General features: G+C 31.9%; 2 protein-coding genes across 2 annotated transcripts; one reads left to right on the top strand and one right to left on the bottom strand.

Annotated features, from left to right (window-relative positions):
• Window positions 1-7449: 7449 nt before the first annotated feature.
• On the bottom strand, window positions 7450-9071 carry LOC111302103 (uncharacterized). The gene is made up of 3 exons (XM_022898041.2): window positions 8766-9071; window positions 8542-8645; window positions 7450-7775 (listed from the first exon to the last, which is right to left on the bottom strand). Exons 1-3 carry the CDS (start codon window positions 8927-8929, stop codon window positions 7744-7746), a joined length of 300 nt encoding a protein of 99 aa, XP_022753776.2. The 5' UTR covers window positions 8930-9071; the 3' UTR covers window positions 7450-7743.
• A 5511-nt stretch (window positions 9072-14582) lies between these two features.
• LOC111301299 (nucleobase-ascorbate transporter 12-like) lies at window positions 14583-22327 on the top strand. The gene is made up of 10 exons (XM_022896873.2): window positions 14583-15490; window positions 16150-16247; window positions 16342-16512; window positions 17890-17990; window positions 18172-18307; window positions 18469-18519; window positions 18651-18938; window positions 19866-20100; window positions 21140-21426; window positions 21725-22327. The coding sequence occupies exons 1-10, from the start codon at window positions 14965-14967 to the stop codon at window positions 21944-21946; spliced, it is 2115 nt and encodes a 704-aa protein (XP_022752608.2). The 5' UTR covers window positions 14583-14964; the 3' UTR covers window positions 21947-22327.
• The last annotated feature ends 192 nt before the right edge of the window (window positions 22328-22519 follow it).

Here is a 22519-nt window from a genome sequence, read left to right on the forward strand (position 1 = left end):
TTGGTTAATTCAATGAGTATTATTGTTTCTTCTGATGATTTTTATTTAGATACAAAGTTTGAGAATTGAAGGGGCATGGCATACTTTTTGATTATGGACCCCAGGAGGGGACTAAACCTAGTGGACGACTCTCCATAGTCCGAAAATAAAAAATTAATTATAAATGATAAAATTTGAATTTTAAATTTATTAACTATCATCTTTTAAAAATAATTACATGAATTAAATTACTTAAATTTCGTATTTCATATTTTTCATTTAACCAAGTAAATGACTAACTCAATCTACATATGAATTGTAGGAAAAAATTATGGTAGGCTGAGTCCAATCAAAATAAGTAGGTTGAATTCTTGACAGCTTAATCTTTCCATTGAATTTGACTGTAAAAAAATACATTAAACTGAGTAAATATTTCTAAAAGTCGACATAAGACGACATTGCACTTTGTTTTTTTTTTTTGGCTAAAGCCAGATTATTTATTGATGATTAAGAGAGATTACATAGGATAAACTAGCATAAGATATTGTGTCATGGGTCGAGACTTAAGCTTCGAATCTGTGTGGTTTCGAGATTCGGGTATCCACTCATTTGGCTCTCAGATCAGCCTATCTACCACGATTCACCTCCTTGTAAGGTATTGTCGGCTCTGGTCCCTTGACCTCACGATTTTGTCATACAAAATGTGTCTCACAAGAAAGAGATGGTGTAGACCCTTATATACCCCTTTTATATTCGATACAGTTTTGTCATACAAAAGGTGCCTCACAAGGAAGAGATGGTGTGAACCCTTATATACCCCCTTTTATATTCGATGTAAGATTCAAGACTCCTCTTTAGGTCTGTGACATTTTCTCTCACCCAACATCGTGACGCCATCGTCAGGAAGCCTGACCATCCTGCTCCGCCATCCTGCTCTGGGATCTAGGCATCTACTCATTCGGCATCTCAGATCAATCTGATCGTCACGGTTCACACCCTTGTGAGGTATTATCCGCTCTAACCTCTTGGTCTCACGATTTTATCTTACAAATGACATCTCACAAGAAAAAAATGGTATGAATCATTATATATCTCAATGACTTTTTTTTTATATTCAATATGTGATTCAAGATTTTTTTTTAAGTCCGTAATAATTGCATTTAGTTAGGAGTTATACATTAGAGATAAATTCATAGAATATTAGGCATTGATCTATTTTTTTTAATAATACGATTAGAGATATTTGTCAAAATTTGTCTTTTGCTTGAAATTTTTATTATTCAACTAATCCTTTAATTCATATTATTGTTAATCTATCATCATTAACTAATAACGATCCGTGCATGGGCAGCTAATTAATTATCTTTTCAGTTTTTTTTAATCTTTTCAGTTTTTTTTAATCTTTTCAGTATTTAGATAGAGTTTGAACGCATAACTTTATTCTTCGTTTGGTTTCTAGGAAGATAGATTCCAAGCTTTTCTGTTTCTTTTTCATTTTTTTTTTTTTCATTAACATATACAGGAAATTAGGAATGGTTAAGTTAAAGCTGTAGCTTCATTTAAAAGGCAAAGCATTTGGTACCTAATTCACAAAGGAAACAACATGAGAGCAACAAAGCAAAAAGGGAAAATGGAATCCCAGGTAAAAAGGAAGTTCTTTCTCTTTTGGCCTTATATCATGCCAAGAAATTCTTACCAAACCTAAAACACCAGTGAAGCTTTCTTTAATTTATCTATTTAACAAATACCTTAAACTCGGCATTATTTTTTCTTATAAAAAAAAGTCAAAATTTAAAAATAAAAAAAATTGTAAATGTTAAATTTTAAAATTTAAATATATTAAATATTATTTTTTAAAAATAATTACATAAATCAATTAAATTAAATCTTGGATTCGACATTTTTTACAAAATGAAATCCGTGAATAAGTGAAAGTGGCACAAATGAGAATTAACGTTTCCAAATCGATTGTAAACATTTTTTGGTTTATTGATATTATCATCTTGGAGTAAAAAGAAATTGTTACTACATTTTCCCCTTCTTTTCCTAATGAATTTTTCCATAATCTTTTGTTTGAATATAAATAGATAAATCAAACTATTAGAAGTTAAATAAATACAATAATTAGAATAATTGATCTTCCAATTGAACATGAAACATGTTAAATCTTGTGTGGGTAATGTGTTCTTGTTTTCTTTCTTGTAATTTTGTTGTGAGGCCGATGTTTGTTAGATGTTGACATTGTATCAAATATAAACTTACCTAATATGAAGTTTAGAAATTGTCAGAGCAAATTCCTATAGGGCTAGCTTTTAAATTTTACTATTTGACTTGCATGCATGGTTTGATTGCTTCTTAGAAATCTAAATATGATAATTTATGTATTTATATCGTATAAAATAATAATAATTTATACATTCATGTTTTGTTTTATATAAAAATTATATATTATAATTCATATCGATACGAAAAATATAAAATATATTTTTTGTTTTATTAAATTTATATATAATTTTTTTAAATTTGAAATCATATTTTTTTTGTTTATTTTTTTTATATCATCTTTATATTGTATCATTTGTTATATATCGTATTTTAAATTATAAAATCTAAAAAACTTAAAAAGAAATTACACACCACTTGGCTAAATGCCAGCTCATGGATTAATATATGAAAAAAATCTTTTGAGAGAATGAATCTATAATTGTTTAAGATTGTGTCAGGAAATGCATGTTGCAACTTGCAGGCGAGGAAAAAATTGAAGACCCATTCCAGCCAGCAGTTTTCCTTCTAAAACAAATGGAAATTAGCTGCAAAATTAATATATAATCAAAGAGAAACTAATTGGAAGAAAGAGACTTTTCAAGAACAGAAAAAGAAAACGAAATGTTCCTTTCTTGTTCCTTTGTCAAATTCCTGATGATGTCATTGGATGTGGTCAGTTGGCATGGCTGCATATGTGAAATTAAAGAAATTTGGTAATTTGTCATTGAGAGATAGAGGGTGAGGTCATCTTCATCAATTATAAAATAGGTTTGGAACTGTTAAACTAATGGGTTTTTCAGTTGTAATGTATAGTTGTTAGGAATAAAAAAAAACAACTTTATAAGATTATTAAGGTGCTTAGACTTTGGTATATGATCTTTATGATCTAATAATAAAGTTTTTTATACGAAGGATATCGTAATTCGAAAATGAGGAAAGAAATTAAATCTGCTAAGACTTTGTTAATGTAATATCTTAATAATGATTGCATATTAAAAGAATATTGGATATGGTATAATATATATGTAAATATTTATATTTAAATTTATGAAATACTTTTTGTATGACAAAATCATAAGATATTCGAATCAAATCAAATAATGCATCGTAGAATGAGTATGAATTTTCACAAATGATATCCAAACTATCACCAATCGATAGGAATTAAATCCTACTTCATAGAACTCATTAAGTGCTATACAGTTAGAGGTCCTACATCGTATAACTCATTAACTGTTATACACTTAGGGTCGTAAGAGTCACTAAATATTATACGATGAAAAATCACCTCTAAATTTTGAATATTTGGTGTGATCTTAATCTTATAGTTAAACTCGATTTGATGGAGACGTCAAACTTGTCATTTATCTTATATTAAAAGAATATGTAAATATATATGATATATATAAAAACTTAAATCCAAATCTGTGAGTTTTTATTTTAAATAAAATCGTAAAATTTTTGGATCAGAACCATTCTAACAATAGTTTCAATTGCAAAAAGAAAACAAATCTTGTGAATTATGAGCTAAACAATTTCTTAAGATCATGATCAAGAGAATTTATAAAAACAAACAATTGGAATTCATCAACATTTCTCTTATTTTGTAGGTCTTCTGACAGACTTAAAATCTTTGGGTAAGAATTCCATCATATGTAATAAATGTAAACAATTTTTTTTGAGATGTCCAAAGGGCAACATAGTTTTGGCAACAATTAGAGAGTTAAGAGTACGTCTAAACATGTTTCTAAGACCTAGGGCAAGACAGACAGAAAAAGAGAGAGATTGAGCATGAAATCAAAGCTGAACATGAGCAATAAAAGCAACTAATTAATAATTTCAACTTTCAAGTGCTTGACAGCTATCAATTCCAAACAATTCCCTGAAACAAAGGGATCATTGCTGCATTATAAAACAAGTTTTGGTCTGATTTGCACTTCATTTCGCTTGAATGATCATGAGAAGAAACCACCATTAATATTAAAAATTCTGGGTCAGCCACTGAAAGTCCTTCCATCAGCCACAACCGACAGGCCAACACATTTTTATAAAAAAATAAAAAAATAAATAAAGAATCAATTACCTCAGCAAATTCCATATCCTCCATTTTCAAACAAAAAAAAAAAAAAAAGAATGAATCTAAGCTAATCTCATTTCAGAATGGCAATTATAATTATGGAGTTTCGACCCTAACAGGCCATTAAAAAAAGCTAGTCAAAGATAATATATAGAACAGTACTGCAGCTGAAGATGAATATGATATAGTCTATAGTTTGGTAGCTTCTTGAAACTTGTTAACAGGAAAAGAAAAAAGATAACAACTTAATCAATTTGTGAAAGGAAAACACAGTAAGCCTCAGTTGTTGCGTTGAATTGCATTGCACCCGTGATTCTGCAGTGAAAAATGAAAGTACATCAAAACCATGTTGTCCACCAATAAAAAAGTAAAAAACGCAGACATCGATCTACTTCATATCTGTACCTGTCCTGACTTTGGTGGTGGGGGAAGAGTTCTCTAGGAAACTGTATTGGACATTTTCATTTGCTTTCTGAAGCCCACAAAATGTTGAATCAATCCGATTAAACCTCGAATTTTGTTATTATATTACTTGCTTGTCTTGTAGCCGAAGTATGACCAAGCTCAAACTTGCCCAACTCTACTTACTGTCATATCTCAATATGATAGTCATATTTATAGTTAAATATTACACTTGCTCGATTTTGACTTTTATTAGGTGAATCATCAGACAATCAAGAACCAAGTAAGATGAACTTTGCGAATGATGAAATTCTTCAGAATCCAATCCTCATTTCAAAGAATGCATTTTGAGTGAGTTGTGTTAATTAAAGGGAGTGGGACTACAACAAATGAGACAATTTACATTGAAAGATCCTATAAACATAATCCCTTTTCGGTTCACTTTCAATCATAAAGAGGCCCTGGATGGTACATGAGGCTGAAGAAACAAGTATGAGAAAAACAAGCTTTTCAATCGGTACCCTGAAAGTGAAAACTCAGGTGCATGGCTGTGCATCAAACAGATTCAAGGGATGAACTCTTCGGTTCTGATCACACGAAAAAAAGAAAGGAAACTGTTTACTCCCAAGGTAATTTTGATTTGTAGTTTTCTTGTTACCTTGTGGAGTCCTTCTCGTCGAAATATTGTGGCGTTTTGCAAAGGGGGCATTGATGCTGTTAGGTAGGACAAGTATAAATCAGTAAGGCCATGGGGCTGAAGTCCTTACTTTTGCAACCATCTCTATTATGGATAACCCCTTTATATCTCTTTCATGGAGCCCCAAAGCTGTAACAGGTAAGTCTTCGCTGTTTGAAGCCTGTCAAGCGCTTAAGGTTAACCAGCAAGAAAGATAATCCCAACCAGCTTCCATTCTCCTATTCATGTTTGGTTTGAACATCTATAATCATGTATATTTCCCTAAACACAGCCTCACAAGACCAGCCTAGTGACCCTTGGAGGCTGCGAAACCTTAAAAGGTTATCACGCCACCATACTCTCACCTCAAAAACCACCCAAAATTAAGGTTCCTTTTAGTCTCAATTCTATCACAATTTCCTTGATTCTCAAATTCAACCACCTTGATTAACATAAAATGACATAAGAACAACCATGCCAAGTAAAAACATACGGTTATCCTAACAGGCAGATTCCAAGATCACAATCTTCATACTTTCAGTGTTATTCATATCACAAAATAAGGATAAAACAATCAACAGTAAAGGACTTCGACTATGGTAATTTAAGCAGTAGCAACATCTCCCGAAGGGAACTATTACAATGAAAATAATAGTACCTTCCTCTATTTCTTTCACATGGTTGTACCTTGTCCAAGGATTCTACTCAAGTTTCATAAATCTCAAGCTCAATGCTACTTGTTGATTAAGCAAAAACTCAAAGAGAGAAATAACACAATCTGTAAGTCAATAATCATTTCTTAAAAGTCATAAAGTTATGAGGAAAATAGGCTTTGAACGTGTGGTGGCTTTTTCTTTGCTCCTTTCCCAAAGGAAAAGCAGCTCAATTGCATCTACCAATCCCCCCACAGTGTCACTGCAATCTCCAGAGAAGAAACTAGTGGTTAATCTAAGTGTAGGCACTTCATGCTTCAGCTTCATGATCTATATTCCATCCTCTTATAATAATGCAATTCCATGCAATCTGCTATAATTAACACTAGAAGCAAACAAATCAAGCATAGCTAACAAAACTTGCCGAAAAGCACCAATATGTGCGGTGGTAGCAACTTCATCAACAGCATTCTTAGCCACATCACATTTTCCTCCAACCTTGCTCAATAAAAATTCAATACCCAGAAAAAATTTACAAGGAAACCCTCTTTCACAATAAATTTTAGAAACTCAAGTCAACAAACCATCATCCCAAGAATCTTGTGATAAGGTACCAAGCATTTATGTATAATATGAGTAACAAAATGATAAATAAATCAAAGTTATTGGGTTGAAGAGAAGAATTCATATGTCATTTGGATTCGAAAATGGAATCATTTATTACTACCCAGAAGGTATATTTACTATCAGGTTTTGAAATATCTACCAGATAAAAAGATCATTCTTAGAAACAATGTCTATTTAGGTCATGCAACTACAAGAGAACTTAGTAATTAGCCAATTAGAATGTTCTAGTGCTGCCATGATTTATATATAACCAAGGAGAATTCTTTTTAGGTCCAAGCTTGAGCCACTCACAAATCAAAAAGACTAAATATAGCAATATCTATCAGAATTCTTTAAAACTCCTTACATAGGGTTACATTTGCCATGATGCTAAATAAATGAAAAATACAACAGTCAACCAATAAGTTTTCTATTTGCCAAAAAAAAAAAAAAGAAATAAGTTTTTAGTGGCTCATGATCTTTTATGGCACCACAGTCCGCACAAACTTCCAAAGTAATGAGCAAGCTTTAAAATCAAGTACACCATCCTCGTTTCAGGGAGATAAACATTTAGAACACAGCATTAGCCAACTTTAAGCCAATCAAAATCAAAATTCTTAAATGATGGGTGCAACAATAGCCGCTGCTTTCTAGAACAATTCTCATAACTAGTTTCCACAACATGAAAGGAAGCAAAATAAACATCTTACTGCAGAATTAACAAGGCAACAGAGACATATTTATCTCATTTTTATGCACCAATTTGAAGCATTCATCACAATTCACCAACATAACCATAACCCAGCAGGTCAAACCTGGATACCATTATGGATTTATTTCAACTATTCAGATGATATTAATAGAGACTTTTAGCAAAAGAACCATCCATCATATGTAAATTAAAATCATCACAAAGTAGACAGGAGAATTTCAAGTGTGACTTAAAACCACCCACTCATTAAAGATGGGAAAATAAACACGTATAGCCAATTGATCCCTGAAAAGCTGAATTCTGACTTAGGAATGAAGAAAGCAGCAACACTAGATTGAAAGAAGAAAGCTTCAACCTCCACAAGCGAGAGCTACTAGATAGGACTGAGATAATTAGCAAATCTACCTGTCATCCGCCAAAAAAAAAAATCATAGATAAAGTCAAACACATATTTATTCACATAACAAACAATGAATTATTATCTGCCAAATGATTTGAAAAACAAAGGCAATATCTAGACAGTACAAGAAAATATTATCCCAGCTTTTACCTTTTTCTTCTAAAAAGTGCTAGTTGTCTATCTATGTCATAAGTTTCCTTACTAGAAAGCAAACTTTCGTTTCGCTCACCAGATTAGCAACATGAAGAGATGAAATGCCTCCCAATTACACTAAAAGGTACTGAATAAACCAATTTGGTATCTTCTACTTAAACAATGGATTATACACAGAGCTTAATCCAAAGAATGCAATGCTGGAATGCGCTGCCCCTATCATTGCTGAATTGATATTAGGATGAGCTTTGGAATATATATGACAACTAGCTAAAACTTAATCGTAGGGTTTCCATCGATGATAACTCGCATGCTATTGCTAAGTGACAAGTACAAAAGCATGTAAGCAAACCTCCCCACCCACCCATACACCCTACAGGCACTGGCAAAAAAACAAAAACTGCTAACGAAAGCTAACTCTAGTTCAAGTCGTATAAATTTTCAGCAAAGAATTAGTTCCAGTAAAATGAGGATTGAGAAGCAGTTCAACCAGATATCAAAACAATTCAGTTCGGAGTTTGAGAAACTACCGAATCAAGTCATGTTCTCTAAGGAACCAAGATGTATAAAACAGAGTACCTAAACCGAGGAATGTTAGAAAAGCAAAACCAGAGATACCTTCAGCACAACTGTTGGTATCACGGGGAAGCGTGGAAACAAGGCAAGCCGATGCAACCGCACTGTGAACCGGTTGAAGAGTGCTCAGTTCTCGTCGAACCAACCTTCAACACATTACCCAAAGAAACAAAATCTTTAAAAAATGAGATCATAGCCAAAAAAAAAACCCATTTATTCTATTCACAATGAAACATAATAACAATGAATAGAACAAAAAAAGGTACCGAGATAAAGGAGGAGAAATCCGGGTTTGGCGAAAAGTAAAACTGGAACGAAGTGAAGGATTAGGAACTGAAAATGGGGTTCTTGTTCTTGCTGTTGTCGTTGTTGTTGCTGTTCTGAAGATTGGACGAAGAAAAGAAGATCTCGCCGCAATTGCAGCTGCCATTTCTTGGTTGTCTCAATTGGAACAATGAAAAATGAAAACCTCCGCAAAACCCTGGTTTCTCAACCAGTGAACCTGCGAATTTGCTTGCTGCTTTGCCTGGTTCGTGGGGCTCGGCTTACGGACTTGACCTAAGAGCTTAGAGTCCACCAAAGGAAGCCCATCTGCTTCTAATGGATTACACAATTCTCTATTTACCAAATATTTTTAGTAATAAAATTATTATTTTATAAATTGACGATGAAAACATTAACTTTTGTATACGAAATTATTTACTTAGAAAATTATGTTAGTTATGTCTTGAAGATCCAATGTTTGATTAGGCAAATATTAAAGATCAGATTTCAAATGTCCCAAATTACTAATAAACCAAAAGTAATGTGGGTGAAATATTTGATCGCAACATAGAATTAAAATATTATGGTATGGCTCATTATTTATTATATTTTTTTAATACATTTTGACGAATAAAATTGTCTATGAATCAGTGACTTGCTTAGTTTGCGAGTTAGTTCAATTCAAGTCGGATTTTGAACATAAATTATAGAATTTGAACTCGAATTGTTTTGATCTAAAATTTATTTTTATTTAATTTAAATTTCAAAATGTGTATCTAACTTATAATATTTCATATATTTTTAATATTTTAATAAATATTTTTTAAATTTTAAAATTTTAAAATTTAACTAATTAAATTGAATCTTAAAATGATAAATCGAATCAGATTCAATCCAAAAAGGTTTAGTGATGAATAAATGATAATCTTCTAACTTAATAATGGAGTGCAAAAACTTCACCTGCCATGGGATGGATAATTTTCCATTGATTTCATTCTCCTTACCACCAATTTACCAAAGGATCTCTTTTATTCGTTGTTGGCAGGTGATTCAAGCAGCCCTGCTAGTCTAGCTAGCTAATCCAACTTCTGCAGTAGATGCAATCTTCATTTCATGTCTCACATGGTGCACAATTTACAGTCAAGTGCAGTAAAAAATTTCCTTTCTTATTGAGCATTTCAGCATGTATCATCAGTTTTTCAAGTATCTTAAAACAGATATGTGGGATCTATGCAAATTCACAATATGAAATTTGACATCTAATTTAATCCAAAAATTTTATAATTTTATCTTACAAAAATCGTAAAAGTATAAGATTGACTATCACAAAATATTCATCATCTACTGTTGATCTTGTAATTGGGATTGGGCACGTAGTTTATGCATCGGATCTACCAGTAGGTTCGTCTGGAAATCTACGACACTGATGCTTCCTGTATCAAGCTGGAATGATCCCAGCCATCTTATTTTCAGATTTAGGCAGTGTCCCGTCAATGATCAACAGCTACAGGATGAACAATGATCTTTTCTCCTCGGATTCGTCGTACGGTTCATTCAGCTGGGAACGCCAGGCCCCGCCCAGATTGCTCCCATGCTGTTGACATGACTCCATCGTCTAATCCATTTAACCAACCAGGGTATGGTACAGAAGCGAGACATCAATTTGTGTCCGGCAGAAATAGACAAATTGGATGATTTGATTATATAAAATTTCATTACGACATTAAAAATAAACTTCCTTATCACACTTTTAATGGGTGAATTCCACCAACCAACTTCTCTAATCACCTAAAAACACAGACTCTTTCTTGTTTCACAACTTTCACTTGTGTCTCTTGACTGTTAAGTGTGTCAATCAGACCGTTAGAAAAGGCATTAACCATTGGCTAGAAGGACACATCAAATTCCAATAAGCAACGAATATTATGAGCCTTCTTTCCTCGTTAGATATGGTAGGGTCACTTTAGACCAAATCACCGCACAAGGATGTACATGCATCTATATATATATATATATATATATATATATTTAAATATGATAATTTAAAACATGATATATATGATATGATATAAAAATAATATAAATAAAAATATAAAAATAATATAATTTAAAATTTTTAAAAAAATTTAAATAAATTTAGTAAAATTAAAAAATATATTTTATATTTTAATATCGATATAAATTATAAAATATAATTTTTATTTAAAATATGATATAAATATATAAATTTTTTATATTTTATATTACATAAATATATGAATTATTATGTTAATATATAAGTACTTAAAGTATGATATCTTAGATACGCTCGAAAATAAAAAATTTTTTTAATGCTTTCAAAATTTTTTAAAATTTTTTTATTGATAAAATTTATAAAGTTATAATAGTTTTTATATATTATAAATAAATAGCTTCAAAAATATCCTAAAATCAACAACTAGCCGTTGCTTTCCCAACTTGGGAGGTTTCTAAGCAGGGGCAGTTCCCACCACAAAAAGATCCAGCTAGCAATTCTTTTGCTTTTATTGTTGTTTTAATCAATTTGCCTTGTGGGCTGACCCCATCATCATATTTGTTTATTGTCCACGTTGGCACTTTCACCGGGGACGCTCCTTCTTTGCCATCAAACAGTCAACTTGGAGATATTCATCCTTATCAATTTCTTGGCAAAATCTTGCCATTGCTTGGCTGGCAATTTCATCCTAGTGTGATGACAAATATGGGCATCATGGTCAAGGCCTAGAGCACTCAAAAGCCCTAAAACAAGTTATATGTAGTCAAGTACATCCAAAGCTAGCTAGGATTAAGGGTCTAAATTTCAAACATAGTATAATAATATGATATCAATCTAAGACAAACTTATTGTTCAAGCTCAAATTAATCATTACATGAGTTGGTTTAAAATATCAATATTTTTAATTGAGTATTTGATTAATTAATTGATACATGTATATTTTATTTAAAAAGTTTATTTAAAATTAAAAATATTTGTCATGTATTAATTTTTATGAAATTTTTTAAAAAATTAATTTTAATGTATTTAATATTACTTTTTAATTTTTTATAAAAGTAAATTTTCATAATTTTTAATGTTAAAAAATAAAAAATAATTTTAAAATATAAAAAAATGATTTTTAGATATTTAAAAAAGAAAATAAGACATAATTTTAGAATATCTAAAAAAAATAGATAAAGAAAATGGGATAGATGAAGTGTAAAAATAAAGATATCTTAATATAAAATGTAAATTAATCACTTTTAAATAGTGGTCTCAATTTCATTACACTTAAGAAAAGCTTCACTCAAACAATTTTGTTTAGTGCAACTCTAACAAGCTCTATAGAAGATGATAATGATTTTATACGGATAGGTTCATCAATTAAGGGCGAAAAATATTTCATAGATAATTTAAAATAAAATAAAATAATATAATATAAATAAAAAATATAAAGATGATATGATTTAAAATTTTAATAAAATTCATAGATAAGTTTAATAAAATAAAGATATATATTTTATATTTTTATATTGATAAAAATTATAATTTATAATTATTTTATAAAATATAATATAAATATAGGAATTATAATATTTTACATTATATAAATATATGAATTATTAAATTTATATAAATACATAAATTTGACATGCGAAATTCACGTGATTTGGCACTACACACCTACTGTAGTTTGGACAATGATGGCCATCATGTCCTCCTCTTTTAATGACATGAGCAGATCAACAACTAGGCATTTCCTCTAACATGGAAAAAAGGGTATGACAAAAAGATTTAGCAGGAAATTTGAATGGATGCATCTGGTGAAGAAGACAATATACATGTGTATTCTGATGAAAGGTTTCTATCATTCTAAAATTCACTTAAAAAAAAAAAAAGAAATTTGTTTTGCCTCAGCTGAAACATTTTTTAATTTAATGATTGAGATTCAAAAATACATTAAAATATTTTCTTCATTTTCTTTTTTTTTTTTTCTTTTCTACCAAACAGAGTTAGGGTTTTACTCTTAAATCAGACAAGGAAAACAGGGTATGTTTTTTTTTTTTTTTTAAATAACTTTGTCTACTTAAAGGATTGCAACTGCTTTGATCTGGTGTCATTAGTGCCTTTTATGAGACACCATGACTGGTTATATCCAACTTTCCCTCATTCACTTCACATTTTTAATTATCCTCCAAATTCCCAGACATGAGATCTGCAGAAATTAGCTCTTTTTTTCCCTGCTGTTGATCATTGTTGTGATGAAATACTAATGAATTATCCGTTGCAACTTCCTCATTGAATATGAACTCCATCTCTTTTAACCAAATCTAATAACTGGTTGATTCATTCTTTTCACATCCAACTACAATTTACAACCCCATTTGATTCCTTGAAAACAGATCTATGTGAAGAAATATGAAAAAAACATAATAACTAAAAAATATTTAAAATAAAATTTCAAATACATTAGACCGAAACTGAAAAATATATTTTAAAAAAAATGAAGTTGATGAAATCTTCATCGATAATATTTTATTTTATTAATTTTTTTTATTATATTAAGAAGATAAAATTTTAATATAAATAAAAAAAAATTTATTGAAAATTAAACTTTTAATTTTTTTTAACGTCTTTAATTATTAGACTAAAAGATCGCATACTTTGTCATTTTGAAAGATATCTAAAGTCACTCTTCCACATTTAATTGTTTAATAACCAAATCAAATTTTTCCGTGATCATTGGGCTCAATGGTTTAATCCTATTGGCCTGAACTTTGAATCCTCCCATTCCATGCCACTGTCAATTCTTTCATAGTCGTTTGAACCTTTTTTTTCAACACAAACATAGGTAAGACTTTCACCAAATGATGCCTTTATCAATTTAATAGCAATAGCAAACTTTTAGGTTTGAAGAAACTTATTTTTGTTAATGTTTTTACACAATAATCATCTTTAATTTAATTAATCAAATTTTTGTATCAAAATATTTGGTTTAGTGATGGTTGGCACTTTTGATTTTTCAACAAAATTCAACTATTTTTTAAATAAAAAAGTAGTAATTAAGTTTTTTCGATAAAAATTAACTAATTAACTTACAATCATGTTTAAAATAATTAACGTAAAAATAAAGTCTTTAAAAATATGTATTTAAAAATTCATTCAATTTTGTTATAGAAATTAATTAAATCGATAAAAATAGAATGTTTTAATTATAAAATTTAAAATCAATTTTCATTATCAATAATATTTTTTAGAAGAGATATGTAAATTTTATAAAATTTTTTCATAAAAAATTTTTGGGATAAATAAGTTATTTAGTTATTTAAATTAAGGTAAATTATGTTATATCTGACAGCTTAAAATAAGTGATTACAAATCATGTATTCGAGATGATTATAATAAACAATCATTAGTAAAATTTGAATTCAAAATTTTTTTGTTGAAGAATATAAATTTTAATTAATTAAATAAATTACTTATTGATAATTTTATATAAAATTTGATTTAAACCTATAATAAATTTTGACCCTAAAACTTAAATTTTCTTCCAATAAAAAAATTTATTTTGATAATATTTTTGTAATACATAGAGAGGAGGAATATTAAGATAGAGAAGAGGAATATTAAGATAATCTTTCTTTTTTTTTAGCAAAAAGAATTTAATTAGCCGTTAACATAAGATGACAAGGAGCCCAAGGATTTGAATTTTTTTTTTTAACTACAAATATAATCTTATTATTACAAGTTATAAACAACATTAAAAAATCCCAGGGTTTTATTACATCATCCCTATTATCTCGGAAAAACCAAACCAAACCCCAACAAAGAAAAAAAAACGGAATATAGTAGAAAAAAACGCGGTTTAAGCTCTCCTCCACCGCTCTTCTTTTGTCGTCTTTCTTTTTTTCTTTTCTTCTCACTTCACTACCCCAACAAAACCGCTTCTCTCACTCACTCTCACTCTTTCCCCTCTTTTCTCTCCCTTTTCTACTAAACTAAGCTCATTTCTTCCCTTCTTTTTCTACAGTAACAAAAGAAACTTCTTTTCTTTCTCTCTCTATCTGAAAAGCTGCTTCAAAAACGCTAAAAAACCACTCCTTTTTAAGTTTTTTTTTTCTTTGTTTCTTGAAAACGCAGATCTGTGATCTTCGTCTTAAAGCTTAAAAGCTATGACCCATTAAGTAGTTTGGTCTTTTTAGATAATGTCGAGTTCTGACCCGAAGAGCCGACCCAAACCTGGAGCGTGGCCTCCAGCTCCTGATGCAGCTCCCGTTCCACCTTCTTCTTGGGCTAAGCGAACTGGGTTTAGGCCTAAATTCTCTGGGGAAACGAATGCGAGTGACTCGGGTCAAATAACGCTGCCTCCGAGGGCTAGAGAGAATGAGAACCAGCCTGATCTTGAAGCGGGTCGCGCTCGACCTGCACCACCGGTGGTGAATGGGGAGCGGCCGGTGAGCGAGAAGGGTCCGGCAGTGAAGGATCAGACAGTGAAGAAGAGGAGGGAGGCTGATGGGGCGAATAAAGGGGGCTTCGGTACCGGTGCTAATGGGCATACGGGTACGAATGGGACCGCGGAAACAGGGGCTGCGACGCAGCCGCAACAGCCGACGAGGAGGCCGTCGAGGACGGAGGAAGTATCGGGTGTGTTGCCACAGAATGTCGATGCTGAAGGATTTGTAGGAAGACATTCACACATGAGATATGAGCTCAGAGATACTCCTGGCCTTGGTAAGCTTAGGATTTTAAAAGTTGTTTCTCTTTTTTCTATTTTTAGTTAAATGTCTAATTTCTTTTTCTTTTTTTTTTAAATTGTGAATCTGTTTAGAATTGTGGCGTGCTTGTTGATGTTTGTCACAATATCTGAAAGTGAAAGATGATATTTTAATCGTTCAATGGGTCTTTGTGGTTTAGTTTGTATATACTGTCAGATGATTGTCTGAATTGACAGCTGAAATGGCCTATGCTTAATTATTTACTTTTGGATTATAGCTTGTTTATTTATTAATTTTTTCTCTATTTTGGGGTGGAATGTATGCTTTTATTGGTTTTAGAGGCTATACTTATCTGCATGATTTATTGGTTGCTTCCTTTTTTAAGTTTATTCCCTATTTTTGGTGTACACAATGTGCTCCTTGCTTGGTTTAATTGATAAATTATTGATAATTGAAGATGTGTCATTGCTTGTAAATTGGTGATAGTAAGACTGTTGATTTGGTGTCAAAATAAGAAATTTTGCCATGTATTTATGTCCATTTGAAATGGGTAAAATATTCATGATTGGCTTGTATATTGATGACACTTAGATGCTATTAGAACTTCAAAAGAATGTTATTTTTTTATGATTTGAGAGTAATTATGTTTTGACTGTTTCTAATTTTCTTTTCCAGTTCCCATTGGTCTTTATGGCTTCCAGCATTATCTTTCAATGTTGGGTTCATTGATTCTTATTCCACTCGTTATAGTTCCTGCAATGGGTGGCACTTATGTGAGTGGTTAACTTACATTTTATTTTAATTTGAAGCACATATATAGGAATGTAGACTGTGGATTGCTTGATCTGATTGGATTTAGTGGTGTAGGAGGATACTGCAAATGTGGTGTCGACGGTGCTCTTTGTGTCCGGAGTGACTACACTATTGCATTCATTTTTTGGGTCGCGGTTGCCTCTGATACAAGGTCCATCATTTGTTTACCTGGCTCCTGCTTTGGCGATAATTAACTCTCCAGAGTTTCAAGGACTAAATGGAAATGTATGCTTCTTTTTTCTGGTCATAGTTAGTTCAGTAAAAATGTTGTTTTGCATTTATCCACCATTTCATAAATGAATTCACTTGTATGCATTTGCACAAATTATAAATTATTTGACTAACGGAAACGTCATTTCATATATTAAATTATTTTGCTATTAGGATTTTATTATATGATATTGTGAAGGGAAGTAGGATTATAGTTTGTAACTTTACGGTTAGATAATTACTAACAAAGGTGTTGTTACAATTTAAGGATCCTGGTTGCTGAAATTCAAGGCTGTATGTGGAGGATTTATGGTGGAAATTGATAAAATAATGTGGAGGGTTTAAAATTTCAGTGTTTGGAAAGCAGGGTTTGATTTGTTCAATGATAGAGAAGAACAATTTGGGTTTGAGGTTTTTACTTTGTGGATAACTCAACAGCAATTGTGAAAGAAGAAGAAATAGAACAATATGAGGGAATGATATCACTTTAGGCATTGGTGTTTTAATAACCAAAACAGCACTTTTGATAAAATATCATGATATTTTATATATTTATGGGGACTATTTTAATATGGACAATGCTATGTACACATAAGAAACATACATTTATATATATAAGTACATAACTGCTTTGTGATGGCATTTTTGATAAATAAATGGCTTTTTTACTAGGTTAAAAAGTTGGTTTGAGAAAAAATCAGTTATGTGTACATACGAGTGTATGCTTTTATGTGTATACAACTTTTCCCAAATATTCTTTGGTAAATAGGATTAAGATTTCACATAGGAAACTAGCTAATAAACACATGACATTAAGCTGCAAATTACGGATTTGTACTGGATATGAAAACCCTTTTGAATTGCTAAAATTACAAAATAAGAATAAAAATTGTTTTCTCGGTGATGGATCGACATGGCACTGACAAATTGATGTAATTTAATTATTTGATCTAGTTACATTTAATTCTTTTATTTTATTTCTGTAAAGTCTGGAATTGTTGCTTCTCTACTTTCATAATTGTTAAGGACAGGTTGACCGGTTAATTTTCATAGTCTATGAAGAAATGAATAATGTTGGGCACAAATTGGTTTTCAATGACCTGGTGATCTAATTTATTTACTCTTGGCAATTGGTTATTAATAATATCATTTGTTTTTGAAAAGCCAGAACATTTTTCAAAGATTCACATTTCATTAATGAAAGAACACAACTTAGAATGTGAAAATCTGTGCTGTCTTTATCTCTCTGTTTCTCTCTGGTACTATTTTTCACCTTAGCTTGAATCTTGTACCTCATCTTTATTTCCTTTTCCCTTTTTAAATTTTATTTTATGTGATAGCAATTTTTAGTTTGCTGAACATCTACCATGTTGATTCATTTCATCTTGGCAGAACTTCAAGCATATTATGAAGGAGTTGCAGGGAGCCATTATCATAGCTTCAGCTTTCCAAGCAATACTTGGATACAGTGGACTAATGTCATTATTCTTGAGGTATATTTCATTTTCTAGTTTGAATAGTCCTTTGGTATGTTTCATTTACTAGTCTCCAAAGTCCAAAGCCACTCCAACTTAATACAACTGTTTGATCATAACATTCTAATACCTACTTGCTCTAAAATCTGTCCATTGAGTGATGTGTTTTATACCAAGTTCATTTGTGTTTATTTTTCAGGTTAATCAATCCTGTGGTTGTTGCACCTACCATTGCTGCTGTTGGACTTTCTTTTTATAGTTATGGTTTCCCACTAGTTGGGACATGTCTTGAGATTGGTGCCATGCAGATATTGTTGGTTATTATTTTTTCTCTTGTAAGTTTTTGAAACTCATTTTACTTTTTGCAAGTTTTTATTCCTTCTAATTATTGTTGATCATTTTATTGCTGGCCAAATGCGTAAATAATTACAATCTGGATATTTCTTGGTTACTGGTTTGTGAGAGAAACTATCTGAAAATGTTTATATGTTTGCAGTATCTTCGCAAGATATCTGTTCTTGGCCATCGAATATTTCTAATCTATGCGGTAAGTTTTTTGCTAGAGTTGCAACTTCATTATTCTATATGCATTTTTTTTTAGCTTTTTGGTGAACATTTTATAATGTTGTTACATTATATCTTTTGTGACCATGATCTGGCTATTTTGCTAAATATCAGGTTCCTTTGGGCCTTGGAATCACCTGGGCAGCTGCTTTCCTTCTCACTGAAGCAGGAGCCTATAGCTATAAAGGTTGTGATACCAATGTACCTGCCTCAAATATAATATCCGAGCACTGCAGAAAACATGTTTCCAGGATGAAGCACTGTCGAGTTGATACGTCTCATGCATTGAAATCTTCCCCATGGTTTAGGTTTCCTTATCCATTACAATGGGGAACTCCTGTCTTCCACTGGAAAATGGCCCTTGTTATGTGTGCGGTTTCAATAATTGCCTCGGTAGATTCGGTTAGTTTCCTATCATCTTTAACAATGATACATTTACTTTAGATTCATATTTTATTGCAACTTGAACTCATATGATAGATTCTAATTTTCTTCTGAAGTTGTATCTACAGTGGTGATTCATGTTTCTATTGTGGGCTAACGTTTATTACTTTGTTTTGGAAGGTCCTGGAAGTTCCATGCAAATAAAAATGCTAATTTCTATGTTCTCGCTATAATGGTGTATAAACAAAAAGATTTGGTTCTTACCTACAAAGAAAGATGGAAATTTTAAAGAAAAATAATACTCTCTTAACCTTGGTACTTGAAACTGAATGTATAGTCCGAAATATATGCTTAGAGTTTGCTGAATTCTTTTTGAGGTCTACTCGAATGGTGTTCTGATCTCTATCTAGCGTGAAGGTGGTAAAGGGCAGAAATTTTAGGTTCTGAAATGTTGAGTTGGGAATAATTAATTGTTATAGTCATTTATTTGTTAACTGAGATGTCAGTCTTCCATTCATCCCATTCAAAGTGCTAATCTAGATGCTTAGGTTCTTGTTTAAATATATTATAAACATTGGGTTAGATTCCTCTCAAGTTTTGTTGCACAACTTTGGGTCCGAGAAGCTTGTGGATTGTTAAATTATCTAAGCTAGCGGGCATGCATGAATATTTGTTTACATGTCTTCATATATGCATTCCTTGAAGTGCCCCAGGGGTGGAACCAGCGCTTGGATTAGCCAAACTTACTCACATCTAGGGAGTATTGGACCATAAAAGAGTTCATGTCTACCTCAAGCTGGAATACATTAAAAAAATTTTTTCCTAGATTTTATGGACACTCATGTACCATATGTGATTTCAGCCTTTCTTAATCTTTGTTTCCATTTTGTTGTTTTGAAGTTGCTTATGTGACCATGACTTTACCTTGGTTGCTGCATTAATTAGGTTGGGTCATACCATGCATCAGCGTTGCTGGTGGCATCCAGACCTCCAACTCCTGGTGTTGTTAGCAGAGGAATTGGTCTTGAAGGTCTGTCCAGCATGTTAGCTGGTCTCTGGGGTACTGGAACTGGATCCACAACTCTTACTGAAAATGTGCATACAATTGCTGTGACGAAGATGGGAAGCCGCAGAGCTGTTGAGTTGGGTGCATGTGTTTTGATAGTCTTATCCCTAGTAGGTATGTTTTAATCAAGTTTACTTTTTGAACTTTAAAGATGGCTCCATGACACTAAAACTTGTAATATCCTTTTTAATCTGTCAAAATACATGATATATCTAATGTGCCATATCATATTAATTGTATTTTTTGCATGCATAGACCAGATAATTAAGAGAATTCAAGAGCAAATCAATTTCTAATGACTAATCGAATGATTCTTTCTGCTCTATTAGGTCGCATATCTTCAGGAATTTGTTTCAATAATTCTTATGTTACTGCATTTGGGTTATGTTTTAACTTTTAAGAATAAAAGTGAAGCATATAATAATTAGGAGCATTATAACTAGGAATGTTTCTTTTAGTGAATTTTCAAAGTACCTTATTATCTCCTAAGATCATAAACGATAGGCTGTGGTCTTGTTTTCCTCTGTATAAGATCTATAGTGACATTGAGTAAACAATACGAACAAAGGGATATGGTGCTTACCATTGAGTCTGACAGTCTAGTTCTTCTCTTAGAAGTATTACTGGAACATTGCAAGTCCGCTTTTTAATATAATTGTGCAATTTTGATGTTATTTTAGTGTCCTCAAGTTAAATGCACTCTTCATGTTTATATGTTGAGCACTGATGTGTTCCTTCATCCATATATATTTTATCTATAACAAAGTGTGCTCTGTTGAGTTAATCTGGCATTAATCTGAGATATTTAAATTCGTTGGGAAAAAATCAGGGTAAAGTTATGGCTTTGTAAACTTAGCCGATAATGTGCTCCCAAAAAATGTGGAGAAAGGAGAAGGAAATCACCTTCATCGAAGAAGTTGAAAGTTGAGCTTCTCTTAGGCCAATATGAGCCTAGGCTGATATTATTAATAAATTCAATTGTTGTCTCATAAATTTGCAATGTGTTAATTATTCTTGTTATTATGCTTTTATAGGGAAAAAAAAAAGAAATGTTAATGAATTAGACAGATTGTTTCAGAGTTGAAGCTCTCTTTTTTCTTTTTCGCGAATCATTTTCCGAAATTTATACACTCCACATGTCTGCCATACACAGGTAAAGTTGGAGGGTTTATTGCTTCAATTCCTGAAGTCATGGTTGCTGCTCTCCTGTGCTTCATGTGGGCAATGCTTGCAGCTTTGGGTTTGTCAAATCTACGTTATAGTGAGGCCGGAAGCTCTCGGAATATCATAATAGTTGGATTATCTTTATTTTTCTCCCTCTCAATACCAGCTTACTTCCAGCAATATGGCATCTCTCCAAATTCCAACTTGTCTGTTGCAAGTTATTTTCAACCATTTATCGTGGCATCTCATGGACCTTTCCGTAGTAAATATGGAGGGGTATGTATCTCATTAACTTTCATTTAACTACGAACTCGGTGTTTGCGAATTCTATGTAGTCTTATACACATTTAATTGTTGGTGAAAAATGGAAAGGATATACATGGGCAATGGAAACTTTATGATCATGGAAACATTCTTTATTTATGAATCCTTTCAATAGAATCCAAGAAAATGTTAGCCTCTGTCATGCTCTATTACTTTCACTGGATGCCTTTGAATTTTCTGACTCAAAACCAGCTGCCATAAAATATTTCACCTATAAATAAGCATCTGCTTTTTAATGTCTTTTTGGCAGGTAAACTACGTTATGAATACGATGCTATCATTTCACATGGTAATAGCATTCCTTGTGGCTGTTATATTGGACAACACCGTACCTGGAAGTCCGCAAGAACGCGGGATTTACGTGTGGTCTGAATCAGATGCTGCAAGAAGGGAACCTGCAGTCGTCAAAGACTACGGGTTGCCCTTCCGGGTCGGCCGGATTTTCAGATGGGTAAAGTGGGTTGGGCTTTGACAATTTTTTCTAGGCCTGTTAAGCCATCTTGACATCATCAAGTTCATCAGATAAGACATTCATGGGGATCACTGCTCCGCACTGTGATTTTAAAAGCATACCCTTGGGCTCATATTGGTAAATAGCCGTCCGAACTGTTTCTTTTTGGCTCACACGATGGCACTTTTTTGGGGCTAAAAGGTGCTATAGATATGAGTTATTATGTACATTGAGGATCTCGAGGGATCCAGTTGTGTTGTAATTCTAAATTTATAAACACTGTATCTAGTTTTTGGCTCACTGAAATTGTCCAGAGGGACATTTCACTTTTGATGAAGACTTAGTTTCCATCTTGTTGTACATTTTCCCATTATGATTTGATTAGCTTCTTTTCAACTGTGCTAGATTTGATTTACCGATTGTTTCTTGATCTCATAAAGACAGACAATTCACTTCTAGAATGATGATTAATGCAGCTTTTCCATCTCAAAAGCCGAACGCTTTATTCCATGTTCTATGTATTTTACTATAGTCTGATGAGTTAAAACGTGGAAGTTGAAGAATCTAAATATTTTCTGAGTGGCTGTTCAACCA

Source organism: Durio zibethinus, chromosome 15 (assembly GCF_047325235.1).
Source record: "Durio zibethinus cultivar Kanyao isolate XHJ-2024 chromosome 15, ASM4732523v1, whole genome shotgun sequence".
In the NCBI taxonomy this organism is placed as follows: domain Eukaryota; kingdom Viridiplantae; phylum Streptophyta; class Magnoliopsida; order Malvales; family Malvaceae; genus Durio; species Durio zibethinus.

Excerpts from the sequence above, each read along its gene's own strand:
- LOC111302103 (XM_022898041.2), bottom strand. The coding sequence starts at position 8,929 with ATGGCAGCTGCAATTGCGGCGAGATCTTCTTTTCTTCGTCCAATCTTC. Across the intron at positions 8,646-8,765 it reads ATTTCTCCTCCTTTATCTCG|GTTGGTTCGACGAGAACTGA; the intron begins GTACCTTTTTTT and ends AATGTGTTGAAG. Across the intron at positions 7,776-8,541 it reads TACCAACAGTTGTGCTGAAG|GTAGATTTGCTAATTATCTC; the intron begins GTATCTCTGGTT and ends GGCGGATGACAG.
- LOC111301299 (XM_022896873.2), top strand. The coding sequence starts at position 14,965 with ATGTCGAGTTCTGACCCGAAGAGCCGACCCAAACCTGGAGCGTGGCCT. Across the intron at positions 18,308-18,468 it reads TGGTTATTATTTTTTCTCTT|TATCTTCGCAAGATATCTGT; the intron begins GTAAGTTTTTGA and ends ATATGTTTGCAG. Across the intron at positions 18,520-18,650 it reads GAATATTTCTAATCTATGCG|GTTCCTTTGGGCCTTGGAAT; the intron begins GTAAGTTTTTTG and ends GCTAAATATCAG.